This window comes from Corticium candelabrum, chromosome 7 (assembly GCF_963422355.1).
Source record: "Corticium candelabrum chromosome 7, ooCorCand1.1, whole genome shotgun sequence".
Taxonomy (NCBI): Eukaryota; Metazoa; Porifera; class Homoscleromorpha; order Homosclerophorida; family Plakinidae; genus Corticium; species Corticium candelabrum.
In genome coordinates this window covers 2986523-3004022 of record NC_085091.1, presented here as the reverse complement: position 1 = coordinate 3004022, position 17500 = coordinate 2986523, and the positions used below count along the sequence as shown (strand labels likewise).

Here is a 17500-nt window from a genome sequence, read left to right as displayed (position 1 = left end):
TGCAAAACGGCAAATCGTCCGTAGACTGTGCTATCGTCTAGAAGTGAGGCCGACTCGCTGTCGTCCGTCTCTCCGCTGTCACTGCTATCGTCACTGTCGGATCCGTCACCTTGACGATCTCTGGCTGCGCGCAGTGTCAGAGTCTTTCTTCTCGTTCTCTTCCTTTTTTTCTTTCCCCGCTTCTTCTTGACAGGCGAAGGTGCTCCAGTTGGCTCTTTGTGACTTTCAACTGAAGCCTGAAGTGATGCAATTTGGTATAGAACTACATCATACGGGATATGTAATCCAAATACAATTAATTAACCTCATTTGTGGTCTTTTCCGTCTCTCTCTGCTGCTCTCTAGCTTTCTTTTCAACAGCTAGTAGAACTTCTTGCTTTATTTTCTCTCCTTCCTACAATCAGAAGTTCATCACGTTTAGAATAAATTTAATTAATGAAAATGCATATATTGGGTAGCACCAGTTGTCTCTTATAAGCTTCCGCCCTCTTCTGTTTCTTTGATTTTTCCTTAATGAAAAATAAAAATTTAAATTCTAAAATTTTCAGCCCCGACAAATAATTTCAGATCGACACCTTGATGGCTGCTCCAGCGACATTTATTGCAGCTTCATTGCCTTTGTCATTCACGTGATCAGAATCGAGTCCAATCCTCAAATTGTCTCGATAACTAAGTACAGCAGACTTGCTGCCAGTGCTCCTGTCGACTCTATTCCATGGTAATTCGTCTCCTTCTATCTCGACCAAAGATGTCCCACTCATCTCTTTGCACAGATTATTCACTTCATTGCTATCTTTACTGTCACTAACTCCACCCTGATGCTGCATACCTTCTTTTGCCTACATCAAGGCAAGAAGCAATGTCACAACACATTAAATAAATTTTATATCAACAGGAGTCCCAAACTTTACGACGATCTTCTAACTCTATGTGCTTGTCTATGTAGGCCTTATTCTGTAAGACAGTACAGTTGACATTTGGTAACAACTGTGGTGTATATATCAACTAGCCAGAGGATCAAACTCTCGAAACGCTGCAACATCGGCCAACGCCTTGTCGAAGTCTCCCAGTTGCTCATATGCAACGCCTCTTAGAGATCGACCTATTTGTACGTGTTGCAGTACGTTTCCTAAATCGATCACTGAACAAACTTGATATTAGATATACTGTCTGCACGATCAGCTGTCCAAGCCTTACCACGTGTAGTGTACCGTATTACATCACTCGGCATATTCTAAAACAAAACACAGCGTATCAAGAAGTTAGAGGACATTACAAATATGTAGTACATGCAGATGCCAGTACATTCCACCTGCTATCTGCATGCCTCGAATCTACATACTTTCATAGTCTATTTTATGGACACATCACAGTTTGATTCACCTTCATTTTAACGTGAATTATGAAACTAAAATAAGGTTTTAACTCAAACATACATGAAAGTTTCATACCAGTTTCAAGCAGCAGTTTGATATCAGTACCAGAGCACGCTGTTCAAATTCTGAGGGAGTTTCTCGGTATCCCACAGTTCTTGTGTAAATTTCCAAACCTCGGCAGAAGAGTTTCAAGGCATCTTTTGGCTCCATTTCACAAGCAGTATTTATGAGCTCAATCGCTTCATTTGGAACCTACAACATGTCAAAGTCAGCACCCAGTCGAATAAGAGATCAACCTGTCCTGGTCAAGCATTACATTCTTCAGATCAATGATCATGCGCAGAGAATTTCATTTGCATGCATAGCGAGATACGCCCATTTCCACTGGCTCCATAGCGCACGTGAATCACGTGACAAGAAAATAAGCTTGTAGATAAAATTTCATTGTGAAGAGTCTGAGAGACATGAGTTCAACAACTCTGAGAGTTAAAGCCATCACTTATGCCGTCAGCCCAAAATCTTGTTCCATGTCAAACACACAGCAGGTGACTCCCAGTATGACCTGGCAGCTAGAAATTAATTAATTAATTAACTAAGTGTGAGCAGCTGTAACCTGTTGGACACTAAAACAGAGTCACACATCAACGAAGGCCTTTTGATTACAGTATCGCATGCCAATAAACTCTTCGAGTTTCAATACTGTAGAATTAGCCCTATAGGCTACAGTCAACTCCAAACAGTTGACATTTGTCAGAGGCCCATAAAGATATAACATGACAGATGTGAATAGCATAGGCAGATCATACATACTGCTAGAATTAAAATCAACTCACATTGTCAGGAGTAGGTTCAAATGTTGGTGGACCTGGTAGTGCTGACGTCTTCCATGACTAAAGTCAAAAACAAAATATAATATCAACCGAAAGGAATGACTACTATACCGAGGCATGCACACACGAACTATTGCCATATGTGACTGTCTTTTACGAGCAGACCGGTTACTTAAAGAGCAATTCATAACTGGCATGAACAATTGCTGATTTGTCTCTAGCAATGTCTGCAAATATGATTTTGAATAGAATGAGCCAGTTTAATTTCAATTTTTTAAAATTAATCAAACAACTCAATTTAGATTTGAAATCTACTGCCTAATGCTAAATTTGAAAGATTCAATAAATGTCCAGATGACTTGGCTGACCACTTTCCAACAGATTTCATGGTATAGCGTAAAAGCAGCACAAAGAAATGCCAAAATACTGACAAGGAAAAGGTATGGTTTGTATAAATGCTGCTTTGTTACCTGGTTCAATGCTGTTTGTCGCATTATTTGAACAAATTGAAGAAACATCATGATAACAAAGTGTCATACTAAAAACTATTGAACACATGTATACCTAGTCTCGCGTGGCCAGAGAGCTTTCTGCCACATCATACTTTTGTTGAAAATGACAGTGGCAGAAAGGGGTCTGGCTACGCGAGACTAATTTATACCTTCGATATACTACAATGCTACAATGAATCAGACATGAATGCATAATTAATTGTGACATACAATTTCACCAGATTAACTGACCAGAGCAAAGTTGCTTACAAATGTCAGTCAAGCATTGATGTCCTATCCAAAACAACTTATACGTATATACAGTGGCTTATGCCTAAACAATCATATGCCTAGTTCCCCTGAAATTTCAAAGAAACAAGAATAACGACATTGACGACTGGTTATCACAAGAATTTAAAGCTGAAGTTGACAGAGATCTACTGAACCTATGTTCAACATTTAAAACAAGAGACACAAACTGTCTGAACTGATAAATAAACAATACAGAATATGGACAACATGATGACTTCTGTCTAGCATTGCAAAGAATTTCAACCTAATCAGTGTTTGATATTGAATCAATAATTCATTTGTCTCTGTCTCTACAAAGGTTCAGTATTATGTAATAATTTTAGTGAAATCAATATCAACCATCAATTAGTAGGCACAAATAATTAAATAATGGATAATGGCAAGTCGAACATTGATAAAATACAAACATAATTACACACACTGTATTTACTTCTTCAGTAAGTTCATCAATAGCTCCCCTTAGAGACTGCTCACTGAAACCCGGTGGAAGAATTGACTCGCTCTCATCAGTCATATTGCTATTCTTCATTCGATCATATTCCTTGTTGACTGCTTCAAGAGTCTCTTTCTTTTTTGCCAACTCCTTCTTCTCGTTCTCTTTAGCCTGCAAAAATAGAAAAATCACAACTGATCATAAAAATTGATAAATTTATTAGAAACATAATACAGACCATATGCATTATTATCATTATTATTATTATTATTATTATTATAAAACAGATGTTACAATTAATTAATTAATTAACCTCTATAACACTGTGAAGATGACTTCTCATCGAGTGTGCCAAAGAAGGCTAACAACATGCATGAGAGTGTAATGATGCACAAGAAAGATACGGCCGTATGTATGTTACTATAGGAGAGTACTGCAACATTCCATCGACTCGTCTCATTGCTCTCCTGTAGTCTCCAACTTCGATGCACGCATTTTGTTCTAGACTTATTAGATCACCCCATAGCTCCGGATCTACAAGAAGGTCATCACACGGAGGCTGCAATCCTACAAACAAACACATGTAAACACTCACACCTCACAACAACAACAACAGCAACAACAACAGCAACAACAGCAACAACAACTACAACAAAAACAACAACAGCAACAATGACGAAAACTACAACAAAAACAGCAACAGCAACAACAACAGTTACAACAGTAGCAACAACAAAAACAACATAAACAACAACAGTTGCAACAACAACAATAGCAAAACCAGTAACAACAATAGCAACAACAACAACAACAACAACAACAGCAACAACAGCAAAACAGCAACTACAACTACAACAAAAACAACAACAGCAGCAACAACAAAACAGCAACCACTACAGCAACAACAACAACAGGAACAACAACAAAACAGCAACAACAGCAACTACAGCAACAACGACAACAATAACAAAAGCAACAATAACAACAACAATAACAAAAGCAACAATAACAACAACAACAGCAACAACAAAACAGCAACAACAAAACAGCAACAACAACAACAACAACAAAAGCAACGACGACAACACCAGCAGCAACAACAGCAACAACTACAGCAACAACAACACCAACAACAAAAGAGACAATAACAACAACAACAAACAGCAACAACAACAACAACAACAAACAGCAACAACAACAACAATCACAACAACAACAACAGCAACAGCAACAACAAAACCGCAACAACAACAACAGCCACAACTACAGCAACAACAACAACAAAAGCAACAACAACAGCAACAACAAAACAACAAAAACAAAAACAACAACAGCAACAACAAACCTCTAGGCGTGGCATGCTATATATATATTCCTACCTCTAGATGTGTGCCCAAGAACATCTGAAAATAATTTCTACAACAAAGTTTATATATAACTAACATTCTTGAACAACCAACTCCAAATGAGTGCTTTGCCTACCAATGAGATACAGCAGTGAGCCAGTGACGAACGAAGACGTCTCTCGAAGAGCGTGGGCGTGTCGTGATTTTGACTGTTCTGCCAGTACCTGTCGAGTGCTCGCGTAAAAAATACGTGCGCAACTTGTGCGTCTTCAGACTGACTTCCAAGTGCCACCCACGAAAGTACATCCTCTGGAACGTCTGTGCCGGCCATTTTACTGCGGTAGGCGGAGCCAACGAATATCTGTCGATTACATATAGACTACGGCAAGCAGTGAGTACGACGTGAGGTCTTCCAGTTTGATCTGTTTAGCAAGCGGTCGGTCGACTTCCTAGAACGCAGACAAGATACGGGAATTTATTGCGCATACGTAATTACGTAATCATGACACCAAAACAGACTCAGAGGGTGACAATGTAACCCTATGGAGATCTGCCAAGGCCAGAATGGATGTTGTTTGTCCGACCGAGTACCAATTACATAAAACAGAGTTGAATTAGAATTTATGTTAGGCCATACAAACTAAATCACTCGCAATGCCCTTTCCTAAAAACTTGCGCATGCGGTACTCGCTATGTAGTCACGTGTCCATCTCACGTGTCGGCAGCCAACTGATCGCCATGGTTCTGACGTATGTTCACGTATGCAGGCGCGGATCCAGAATTTTTGAAAAGGGGTTTTGATAGACCACGCCTACGTTAGTCAATGCTCTTGTATTGTTACTATAGGTGCAAATGGCCCAAGCTTCCTAGAGCCTAGCTAGAGTAAATGGCAACAACTATGGCAACATATATTTAGCAATGTGTCATGCTAGGAACTCCGTAGATCATCAAAACTGTTTGACAGAATCTAGCTTCATCATGCCTCTGTATTACTGCTAAAGAAACGTTAAGTAAGTAAATTATGGTGCAGGTATGTCTCTTATAAACAAAGACTATAGGAACAACCTCCGTAGATGATTTTGTACAAAGGCGTGACAACCTTCGGCTATACTGGTACTCGCTCTTTGTAATGCATGGCGCTAGATAACTGATACGTCTGCGAGACGCTTCCCTGCCATGGTAGACCTTGCCTAAGTCTTCAGTCTCCTCAGTAGGGAAAATGACCTTCCTGCTTGTGATAGGCAGTGTACATGCTATCAATAGCGACAATGAACACGCTTGTGTAGTCACATGCACAGTGGCGTAACTAGCATTACTTTCTTGTCGCACAGAAACCACCTCAACGTAGCTAGAACTGCACTGTAGTTGGCACGCCCTTCTGGCCAACCTTCTGAAGTTGCCCATGCTATGCAACAATGTGATGCACAATCTCAATGCAAGCAGATGCGTGACAATGTAGAAGAGAAGCACGAAGAGTGATTGAAACAAAGCTATATTGTCTATACGCTCAAATCTCAGGAGTCCATACTACAGTTCTTCGCTAGTGAAAAGGATCGTTCAATTGCCAGAAGAAACCAGTGATGACACGTTCAAAATTAAGGTAGGTCGCTGGATGGACTTGAGTAAAACGTCATATGATAGGTGAAGCGGCTGTCAACTCCCCAAAGCCTGCTCTCTCTAGACAAACCTGGCTGAATCATATCTCTGTCCCACAATTGCAGCATTACTACAATTGTTTGCACATGGCAAGTAACTACTAAAGTTGTGAGCGTATAAGCGCTTAATTATTGCTATGGGCAAGATGGATAAAATCAACATTACGGTCCGCAATGGGTCAGAAAAGGTTATCTGACCTGCATGTGGACTACGGGGAAGTCACCCAACTTGTTGTCAGATATGTTATGATCTATGAATAAAGTTAGGTTTGTACTCATGCTTAGCTAAATTACGCTAGAGTTACATATGTGCAACATTTTCTTAGCCGGTTGATGTCGATTTGTGTTTCTACGAAAATCATGCCATCCTTTTGCTTGAAACCACCTCATGTATACACCCCACTAGTTACGCCAGTGCATGCATGCTTCCAGGCCACGAGAAGGTTTTTGAGTATGGCCTCCTTGCACTCTTGCCCCCGAATCTTGCATTTTCTGGTATTTGCTTTGCTATACTGACCGCCACCCTCTCACCTCACCTCGTAGATACTTCGGAAATGGAAGATCAGCTTGCCACTGCAACATATTCCATCTACGCTTTTCATTGGATCAACGCCAAAACGAACCAGAAGGGTAGGCACTAGACACAACAATGCTCGGACATTATCTTGCTCACCACTAAATCCTTCGCGCATCTGAAGCAGAGCGTCTAGGAGCGATATCGCAGCGGATCGTTTGTAGTGCACAATCGGACTCCGACTAGGTGTATTGCTCCAGTTTCGCTGTAAGTTCATTTTCTTGGAACAGATTCTACGGATCCAATACTGTCTGCGAGCGGCACGATGTATTGATATCAGAAGACAAGAAGGTTGTATAGACCCCGCCTTGTCGCCTCAATTCTTTTAGTTACTGAGTGAACTATTCCGTACGCAACAACGATATCCTGGTCACACGAGTCTGAAGTTTCGCTGTCACTTCGTCTAAAGTCTGTCTAGTTATTACACCGTTTGAAATGAGCACCACGGTGCCTTGTGCTTTAGCTCCGAGGCTAACAAAAAGGGGGTTGCAGCCCCTACAACTCCTACCCTAGATCTGCCACTGGTATGCGTTACTTTAAACATATTAAAGCCGTGAGCCTGTGAAAACTACTGTCTACGTGTTAGTATTATGAGCAAAAGAATACTAGTGGAAGACTGTGTTAATATTTAAAAGTTACGTGTGCACGCACCGCCCACACATAAATTCAGGATGTAGTTTGTTTGCCCCTACAATCATTTGTATTTGTTTCATTTTTTCTTCTGTATTTTGAGTATTTTCTTTGTGTGTATGTCAGGGTTGCAAGTGGTCATCAATTTCGGATTCAAATTTTGGTGTTGCTACCCTGTACTTGGAGCCCAGAGTTGTCTTTGTATATACGGCTCTGGTCCTCCGCAGATCCATGTAACCTCTTACATAAACAGACCATTGATAGCATAGTTCCTGTACAGAACTGGCGGACACAGAGTCCAGATTCTGACAATGGCTTTGACTCCGGGAAAGGAACACATTAAATTTTAGTTTCATTGTTAACTTGGAGCCAAAGGATCCGTGTCCGGAATCAACTTTGGCTCCGTTTGCCTGGTAACAACACCCCTGATTATGTTGTCTTTATCTTCCACCCAAAATTGCATGGGTACTCTACTAGTGTGGTGAAGTATACTAACATTATTAATACAATAAAATATATAATTTTAATTAATTATCTATAAAATTGGTATTAAATTTTACTGTTTGTACACTGCACGCTCTTGAAGGTAAGTATATGTATATCAGATATATTCTATGTAAGTCTATGTACTTGCATGGTCTTCAGTTATCTAGTTAACGTTCAATATGCGGCAAGCATGCAAATTACTCACAGCATGTGGAAACATGAGGAAACCGTGCCTGTTTCTTCTCATACGCCTTCTTCCTGTCTCTGTCTGCCTGTCTGTCTGTCTGTCTTATTTCACTATTGAACACAAAAAGCAAAATTTTACAAGAACAGTATCAGTAAAACTGCTAACCTAAATGTCCATCTACTGAGACATACAGATTGAATACTACTAAAATTTTAATGAATGATGTTCTGAATGTCTCTTTCATTGTCGTCCAATTCTTCATTTCCCTCTGCAATTCTTCTAAGTTTCTCGATATTACTTTGGAATTGGACTTCTGAAGGCATATTGATAGTCTCTTTCTCCATTGTCCTCTAAACTGTGCTTCACTTGATCCACTTTCTACATCTCTCGATCTCTTGACCAGCTGGTTCAAATAATTGTCTGCCTTTTCTCCCCACCAACCAAAATGTTCAAAAATCACTGGAATGAAGGTAGCTTTGCATGACCCTGGATGCTGTTGACTTGAATATTTATTTATTTTTTCTCCTCCCTTTTTGCAGCTGCAAATCTGTCCTCTCTCGATGCTCTTACCACTGTGTCGCTACTAAATGAGTGTGCCAGAGAGAAATCGAGTTCGACATTGGCACCTATTCCTGAATCATATACTATGATGTCTGGTCTGTCTTCACTGTCTATATATTGATTCTTACATTTTTTTGTGATGCAGTTGCAAGTCCCTGAGACACTGACACCACTCTGCTACAAGATTATTGTGTTCCCACACAGGGCCTCCACCAAGCTTACAAGTGAGGAGATGGCAACCATCAGCATCCAGTTCCCTGCCACAGTTACAATGTGTGACACAAGAATTGAAAGGCATCGGTTGTCCTAGTCTCAGAAAAACCGCTATCTGAAATTCATTCTTATTCATTGCAAACTTTTCTGAAGTAGGGACTGATTCTAACCAAGCTCCCGCACCTTTTCCTTGTAGAGATCGTAACCTGGCAGCATCTCTAGCACCTTTTGCATCATCTAAGATCAAATCTGCCCTTAGTTTGTCGATTCCTTGACTAATTCGTTGTTGAAGCTTCACGGGATTTAAAGACAAATCACAAAGATTTGAAGCATTTCTCAAATTGTTATTCAAAGATGGAGACAAAGGTAAGGACGAAAAAAGCTGAGTTTAATTAAGTAATATGCCAATGATTGAGATGGTAGTTCTAGGTCTGTTGAGTGAATAGTATCAACAGATTATTGCAAGCTTGGGAAGCGGAGAGGTAACTCATGAATACTGTGAGCCCAACTTGCTACACAGGCAATGTTTGATGATTCTTCTGTTGATATCAACCCAAAACCTCCGTGCTTGATTTTTAGAGTAGCTTGTCTCCACTTGCACTCATCAATTGACTCTAACTTCAAAATATCGTTAAATGTAGTTCTAGTCAATTCATCATGGATCTTTGCAGCAGGTTAAAGATAAGAAGGAACAACTGATCTAGCTAGGTGGTTTATCCTTGGTACATGACAATGTCGTAAAAATAGTAGTGCACTCTGTGAATCATCCAATTCAGTTAACTTTGTGCATAGATCTTGGCCAGACTTAGAAATCTCAACACATTTTGACTCCACATAACTTGGACTTCCAATTGGTGTTCCTAGTATTTCTGTGCCATCAATTACCACTGGAATTTCAACCTGGCTATCAATAGACCCACTTGGACAATAGAGCTCGCACTTTCTATTACAAATAGCTAGATTTATTTTCTCAAATGATGCTTTGATATCTGATAAAACAGACATACAGCAATTTGATGGTCCTACGACATAGATGTCATGAAGATAAGCCAAGATGGTTACATTAGGATGTTGCTGCTTAGCAAAAGAAGATTTGGATGGATTGCTGTAGCAAAGAGAGCTGGTACCAATGGGTCACCTTGATGAATTCCGGCGCAAATGGAAGCGAGTTCGATCAGCAAGAAATTACGGCAGTCCGCAACACCTTCACTGTGCCGACCTCCATCAATTCGGCGTGCTCTCACAGTTTGTCATGCAAACTTTGAGCAACATCAGTATCCTCGCTAATACCGTCGGGTTCGTGGACTTCAAAAGGCGCCTCTTTAAATAGTCAATTCGTACAACCGAAACGTGCGTTTGCATTGCTGTGTGGAACGCAGTCTTCATGCACGGTTTCGTGTAGCCTCGAATTTCCAGACCAGAGAGCGCGCAAAGCGCGCGAACTCCTTTAGTCTGAACCAAGTCGATACTAAAAGATTTCGAAAGTATTTATCAATAGTGTGCTAAATGGTGTCTAACAGCGTAGGATCGTTTTACCTAGATCAACATATCATTTGTAAATGCCATGAGATCTCACGAAGAAGGAGACGTCTGCCGTGTTTGCGGCGATATCTTGATAGATGGCATGAAACGAGGACTCTTTGATTCTTCGGCAGATTGCTTGCTAGTCTAACCGCTCGACCAGTCATCAGGTGATGGTCTGGCGACGCTGCTGTGCATGTCCTGTCAACGCAAGCTTGAAAATATCGAAGAACTGAAGCAGAAACTAAAACTAAGATGTGTGCGTGCGGAGTCTAATCATTGTCCTGGCATGCAGAGTTTAGTCATTGTTCTGGCGTGCACTTAGCCGCCCACGAGGATTTCACACGCGCGCAATCAGTGCTAGTGTACTTAGCAGAACCAATTATTGCTAAGCCAATCAGAATTTACAACCAAGATTCGGGTTGTAAAAGCTGATTGGCTTAGAAGGGCTATTTCCGAAATCATTTTAGTATCAACTTGGTCCAGACTAGAGTTCGCGCGCTTCGCGCGCTCTCTGGTCTGGAAGTTCGAGGCTAGATGTCGTGGCGATTGGCTCGGTAGTTTCGGCGTGATTGATGTTACAGACAGACAGTTTGAGAAAGAGACAAGGATTTAGCAGGGCCGGATCCAGAGGGGGATTCAGGGGGTTCAACCTCCTCTTTCCAATAGGCGTGGTTCAATAATTTTATATAATTTCATTAGAAAAGAGAAAATTAGTAATGCTATAAATAACTGCTACCAGGTGAACCCCTCTTTCAAAAATTCCTGGATCCGACCCCGGATTAGTGCATATTTAGTGTTGTAATTGTGCTTAAAATGTATTGAAATAAATGAAAACTGATAGACAGACAGACAGATCAGACAGATCAGACTTTATATAGTAAAGAGAGATGTCTGTACAGTAAGGATTATAACGATTTGTAGTTGGTCGGACAATAGTTGAGTCAAATCATAGTTTGGTTGGACATTCAACAAAGCGGTCGGACATATACCTTCTAATTGGTCGAACAATTAATCGTCAATTAATTAATTGCCAACCTACAGCAATAAAATTAAGTAGGAAACGGGAACAAGCGAAAGTCAATGTCTGGTCAATATAGCAGTATTGGGGAATGCTAACATTCAGAGTCGGTGGTTTTGACTTCATGGTGTAGCAACATTCTGCTTTTCCACATCCAAAGTAGTCTGTTTTGGGCAACCCAGTTTCACAAGTGGTTGTCATTGGTTCTGAAGAAGGTGCATACGGTATTTTCGTCATATTTGCTACTATTTAGAATCTGACCTTTGCATCAACTGGGTCTTTTACGCATCTTGCACAGCATGCATAATTACTGTTTTGAAAAGTGGTTTTGTTTGATGAGGATCTGCATTGTGGTTTGGTGCATGGTTGAGGCTGTTCCAATAATTTGGGAGAGCCTACAGCGGTAAACGTATACAAATGAAGTAACTAAGTAGCAACTACTTGCGTGCCTACACACGATGTTCCTTTTCAAACCACTGCTACCTCGTCACCATTTACCTTTTGCCATTACCAATGTTCTAAACATTTCGTTCTAAATTTGCAACATAATTTTTAAACTTACAGCATCACTGATATTAGAGTCTATACTAACTTTACAATGAGTGCATGCCAATATTCGTCCTACGTCAGTCAACTCTAGCTGCTAATCCTACCTGTAGACCGTGAATAACTGAAAAAAGGCAAAGTGCTGTTCCGAGCTTGACCTTGAATGTCTCCAAAAGATGTTTTTCTTGCACGCGCATTAGTGCTTCGCCGTTTATCAAGTGCTCCCTAAACAACGAGCTCTGAAACTTAAACCCGACATTGCGCATGAACGCGGCCACGTCATCCACACTCCAGCGCTTCACGTCGCTGTCGACTCCTGCCTTGCGAACAGCGACAAGGATCCGACTTCGCAGAGCCAACTTTCTTGATGACATACCGGATTCCCTACGAATCAAACTCGGTGATTGACTCGCATTTTTAATGACGTGCGTAGCGTCGGCGCTGGCGCCATGGAATTCTGACTGCTTGACGTTCCCATCCGGCGTTTCACCAACTTTGCTTGCGTTAGAAGCCTTCTGACTGCGAAGAGAACGAGCGCCATTGAGGTCAACGAGGGAAGCAGACGCTGAAGCCACCAACTCGAGGTCTATACAACACATAACTAATTAAATAAACCCAGCGGTGGGTCCAGGCATGGGCAAACGCTCCCTCCCCTCCCTTCAGTTCGTTGGTCGGTCACACATTTACGGTGTGTGACACGCTAACAATGTGTCTGTTGACATTAATTAAGGATATTGTTGTAGAGCACCTTTTGTACGACAGAGCCAACCAGCGATTCTGTGCTACGAGGCAATATCGTGTTCATCCGCTCTAGGTTCGCATAAAGAACAAACGAGCATGTTCAAGACGTTGGCGCCCCGCCCCCGCTCCCGTCGGGCAAATCCTAGAACTGCCCCTGAAACCAGTGGCGTACCTACCCAGAGTCACTATTGCATGCTGAAGGAAGCTTGTGCGTCAATTAATGACGTCATTGATTATTTAATTAATGATATAAGCTAATAATGTTATTCAATTAACTTGTAATGATTCTAAAACAGTGCAACAATGCAGAGTAAACACTAACACTTAATTAAACGTCTCACTGTTTGATAGGCTATTAGCTGTAAAAACTTTATGGTCGCATACGCCAAGCAGTCCTCTTGACACACAAGTCAACCACACCAGCCACGGTATAGGATGTAGAGCTATCTGCTACCTTCACCATGAGCATGTCCACTACTTTGTGTAGACCTAGATGTGACAAATTAATTAAGATGTGAAAACATGCACCAAGAAGGAATTAAGCTCAAGGAGCATAGAACTGCGCTGGTTGTCAAGTATAAATTGAGTTTTTCTATCTTTACGAGCTTGATGTCCCAAAACAAAATTTCCTGAAGACATCATGTTCATATCTCAAGACAAAGGGCGCTAGCTAAAGCCTAGAGGTATTGCTAGCTAAAGCCTAGAGGTATTGCTAGTAATAAAGAAAAAACCCTGCATCTGTACGTCATTGTCTATACATTTATATAATTGTTGGAAAATGCATGCAGTAGCGCTAGAGGGTCTAAAATGTAGTGAGTTTAGGGTCTAGAAATGCAGTAACTTTAGAAATAAAGTAGCAGCCATACCGAATGACTGGCGTTCACGAACAGGAAACAAATTGCGCCGAACATACTCTGACTGAACGGTTTTTTTCGCCGACGTGGAGTCATTTGTGCCATCCTCGCGTCCGGCGCTGAACGAATTGGGAGCAAAACACGACACTGCAAGAAACGGGCAGTAAACAAAAGTACAAAACCGCGCGGTTGATTCGTGCCCGCTCACTAGCGTTTGGAGTGACTGCAGACGTCGAACTGCCGGTGATACTTTCTTGTTCAGTTTGGTTACTTGACTCCAATGGTGAATCTTTGCTATTGCCTCTCACTAATCTGCTATCGCAGAGTCTGTTTCTCCTATTCCCACCGTTTCCCTGACCGTTTTCGAGCAACTGTTCGAGCCTGCTTCGCTTCCTTCCGCGTGGTGTCCGCTGCGTCGTGGCGGCGGCGACCTCCGCGGTCGGACGGTCGTCATGATTTGCGCTTTCAATGCTGTCTCTTCTACTTCCGTCTCGCCAACGTTTGCCTTCCTCGTTGCCGCTGTCCGCTTCGCTGTGACTCTCAGACTCACTCATCCCTAGCCCGTCGTCTCTCTGAGACTCATTCGGCTCTTTCTGTTCTCTGTCTCGCCTTCGTTTCTTCCCCTAAACAAACGACTTGTTAAGCTTAATGTAGCAGACGGCAGCAAACAGAACACCAAGAAACGCTCTAGCACAACACAACACGGATGCCTTCAGTGACCACGCCCACGCACAGTGCAATTCACCTCGTTTCTTGCTAGCTACTTTACCTCTTACCTTGTTCAAACGCAGCCTCTGTGGCGCGTCGACGATAGGCGCAGAGCAACGCTGACAGGAACAGAATCTTGGGTGTAGTTTGATGAGACCCAGTTTTAGATAGCAGTCGAGCGGCTTCCTACCGTGGCGAATGCTGCGCTTCCAGTAGCGAAAGTAACCATGGCCGCCCTTACATTCAAACTGATTGGGCGTCAGCCATTCGCCGTCGGCGTGTATGCACGGGCCACGACTGCCTGACCCGAGTAGCTGCACATGGAGTTCGCCCTCCAGGTCGCCACACTTGACCGGCATGACATCTGGTACTTCGGACGAGAGCAACTCGGTCTTCCAGTTATTGCTCAATCGAAAGCGAGTTGGCGTTTTTGTTTGACATACGTAGTCAGTGTCCGTGACTGCGCCAGACTTACTATCAGCAGGGGAGGCGTCTACTTCATCTCGTGATGTGCCTCGTTCAGCAGCTGACGTATCTATACGTGCTTCGTCGATTGTCGTAGACTCGGCGATTCGCGATTCGATGGCACGAGAAGCACAGCCAGCCATGGCGAAGCACTAGCAAATAGAAGGTCAAAGTTTCCCGGATAACGATTAGACCCGGACATCCTTACAATTATCTCGCTAATTGTATGAGACATTGAGTAGATACAACGAAACAGTCCGGTTCGCCAGTTGTAAACCGGAATGGTTAGGTTCTCCTAATTCCTCGTATCTCATGAGGCCATCGCTTTCAACACGTAGGGTGTCGACTCTTTGTGCGGACTTGTGAAAGCGAAGTCATGCAGGTCAGCTGACTATCTCTATAGCGCTCAGACAAACTAGAAACACCTAGAATAATGGTTGCTGCCACTCAGCGACACTCCAAAGTCAATAGATTGCGTCTCTTTCATTCTTGACTAGACCTGTTGAGAGCGACAATCCCGATTCACAACACTTTGTGAGTCGTGAGTTGTCGTTGATGTGCCGTTTGCTCAGCTGCTCGCGAGCTGAAAGTTATCCCGCCACAGATCTCTCGCTATCTGCGACAGCGAATATGCACACATAGCCTAATGAGTGCCGAGTAAAATCCTGCCCTACTCTCGTAACACGAGGTCTTTGCGAGAGTGCAACGGTGTATATAATAGGAAATTTGCATGCGCGCACACATACTGTCTACCTATCGCTATTTACGCACTAGAGGGCGAATTACATTTGCATCACGTGACTCATGAAGTGGCACGCCTAGAGTGAGTGGTATGTAGATTGGTCGCATGTAGAGGTATTGAGTATGGAACGTTTGTCATCTCTAGTACTTAGATACGATGCGACACTAAATTAGCCAGCTGTTACTGGTGCTTAGACGGTCGACTACAATATAGTAGAGCAATTATTGCATCATTATCACTGTCTGTGAGGCTGTGCATGTGTCTGTAAAAGCCGCGCAAGCATTTCCTGTCTCAAGAGAAGCTTCCTATAACTCACGACTACGTAAACTTGTTGAGCAGTCTTGCACTACTGTATGTATACACAGTTCAGTCAAAATGTAACGAGATGTCATAGAAAAATTATCGTTTTTAGTCCGCAAGATTAGTGTCAATGCGACTTCTATTGATTTCAATACAAATGACTCAGTTAATTTAATTGATTAATGAATTATGCTTCAATTTCTATTACATCACCGTGATAGTTGTGCATGCCATTGGTTGCAGTACATATTCTAGAGTTTCTGCAGTGAAATGCTCTTCTTCTCTCAAATGATGGATTCTTCTTCAAAGCCAAAATTTCCGAATGACAGGGTATTGGAGAAATGGAATTAATTAATTAAAAGCTTGTCGGTAAGTAGCAGTCGCCCCAAAGTAATCTCACTACACAGTAATACATTCAGACTCTCGTTACGGGTACGTTCGTCTACCACACCTAATCGCGTCCCGTGTTTCTAGCCTATGGACCACGTGGCTTATAGATGGAGCGAGTGAACATGTAATGTATGTATGTATGACGTTCCGCAGTGCATGCTTTGAAAGAAGTAAGGGTATGTTTTGACAACTGTGGAGTGTTCCAACTAAGAACCGGACAATTCCGAGTTACGGATGTGCCCGGAACAAACTGCCCGGATAAGTGGACTTCGACTGTACTGTACATGTATAGATAGATAACATGAAATCTTTGCCCAATCGTCCGATCAATTTGACTACTTTAAAACGCACTATATTGGGCGATCCATATAGATGCATATAGTGATGTATACATGCAGAGTCAGATATATCTTATGAAGACGGCGGATGTCAATGGACTCAACTAAAATTGATATATGTTAAATAACGAGAGCTTTCCAATATTACCTTTTGCATTTCAAACAAATCGTACACTTTCTCTGTCTTTGTCTAATTAAATCTGCACAAAGATCTAAAATGCTATATATATATATAAATATATATATATATATATATATATATATATATATATATATATATATATATATATATATGATCGATACTCTAGATTCGCGGGATTTACAATGAGAAAGGGGGTGTAACATGTGACCACGTGATGTCATATACCTCATCAACTAGACGGGATGTGGCCTCTACTCTCGACTGGCCCATTATCTGATGACAAACTGTATACACTACCTATACAAATACAGTTTCCAATGTATATGCATCTGAAATGCGTAAAGACTGCGGGAAACGCATCTATCTAGCTAGACAAGAATCATTGCTTGTTTATATAGTGTAGAGAAAGCAAACGCGTGCCAAACCGTTAGAACATAGACATCATGCATGCAGCAGCCACTTTCATTAATAGCATCGTGCGTCGCTATAGCTTACTAGTTAGTCAATAATAAATAACTTTATACGCACTAATCCTTCTTACTGTTATAGTATAAACAATGACTTAACTAACTAAAGAGGGAGTAGTGGGGTCACAGGCCTCCCAAATAGATTTCTCAGTTCCATTCATTCATCGTTTA

At 41.8% G+C, this 17500-nt stretch overlaps 2 protein-coding genes across 2 annotated transcripts in view; both read right to left on the bottom strand.

Moving 5' to 3' along the window:
• LOC134182030 (uncharacterized) overlaps positions 1 to 5247 on the bottom strand; it is a 15137-nt gene extending 9890 nt beyond the window's left edge. The window contains exons 1-14 of the mRNA XM_062649349.1: positions 4925 to 5247; positions 4822 to 4858; positions 3864 to 4009; positions 3756 to 3803; positions 3440 to 3613; positions 2210 to 2266; positions 1452 to 1628; positions 1198 to 1234; positions 1011 to 1141; positions 907 to 954; positions 576 to 839; positions 462 to 509; positions 305 to 394; positions 1 to 236 (exon numbers count right to left, since the gene is read on the bottom strand). The exon at positions 1 to 236 is cut by the window's left edge and continues 64 nt beyond it. Coding sequence (XP_062505333.1) covers positions 1 to 236; positions 305 to 394; positions 462 to 509; positions 576 to 839; positions 907 to 954; positions 1011 to 1141; positions 1198 to 1234; positions 1452 to 1628; positions 2210 to 2266; positions 3440 to 3613; positions 3756 to 3803; positions 3864 to 4009; positions 4822 to 4858; positions 4925 to 5119 — 1688 coding nt within the window. The 5' untranslated portion in view covers positions 5120 to 5247. The remainder of the gene's footprint in view (positions 237 to 304; positions 395 to 461; positions 510 to 575; positions 840 to 906; positions 955 to 1010; positions 1142 to 1197; positions 1235 to 1451; positions 1629 to 2209; positions 2267 to 3439; positions 3614 to 3755; positions 3804 to 3863; positions 4010 to 4821; positions 4859 to 4924) is intronic.
• Positions 5248 to 12116: 6869 nt separating this feature from the next.
• Positions 12117 to 15117, bottom strand: LOC134182139 (deformed epidermal autoregulatory factor 1-like). Its single transcript, XM_062649490.1, has 4 exons — positions 14554 to 15117; positions 13986 to 14400; positions 13790 to 13924; positions 12117 to 12768 (listed from the first exon to the last, which is right to left on the bottom strand). Exons 1-4 carry the CDS (start codon positions 15091 to 15093, stop codon positions 12263 to 12265), a joined length of 1596 nt encoding a protein of 531 aa, XP_062505474.1. The 5' UTR covers positions 15094 to 15117; the 3' UTR covers positions 12117 to 12262.
• Positions 15118 to 17500: the final 2383 nt, after the last annotated feature.

Excerpts from the sequence above, each read along its gene's own strand:
- LOC134182139 (XM_062649490.1), bottom strand. The coding sequence starts at position 15,093 with ATGGCTGGCTGTGCTTCTCGTGCCATCGAATCGCGAATCGCCGAGTCT. Across the intron at positions 14,401-14,553 it reads AGAGGCTGCGTTTGAACAAG|GGGAAGAAACGAAGGCGAGA; the intron begins GTAAGAGGTAAA and ends TCGTTTGTTTAG. Across the intron at positions 12,769-13,789 it reads TCGTGAACGCCAGTCATTCG|ACCTCGAGTTGGTGGCTTCA; the intron begins GTATGGCTGCTA and ends TGTGTTGTATAG.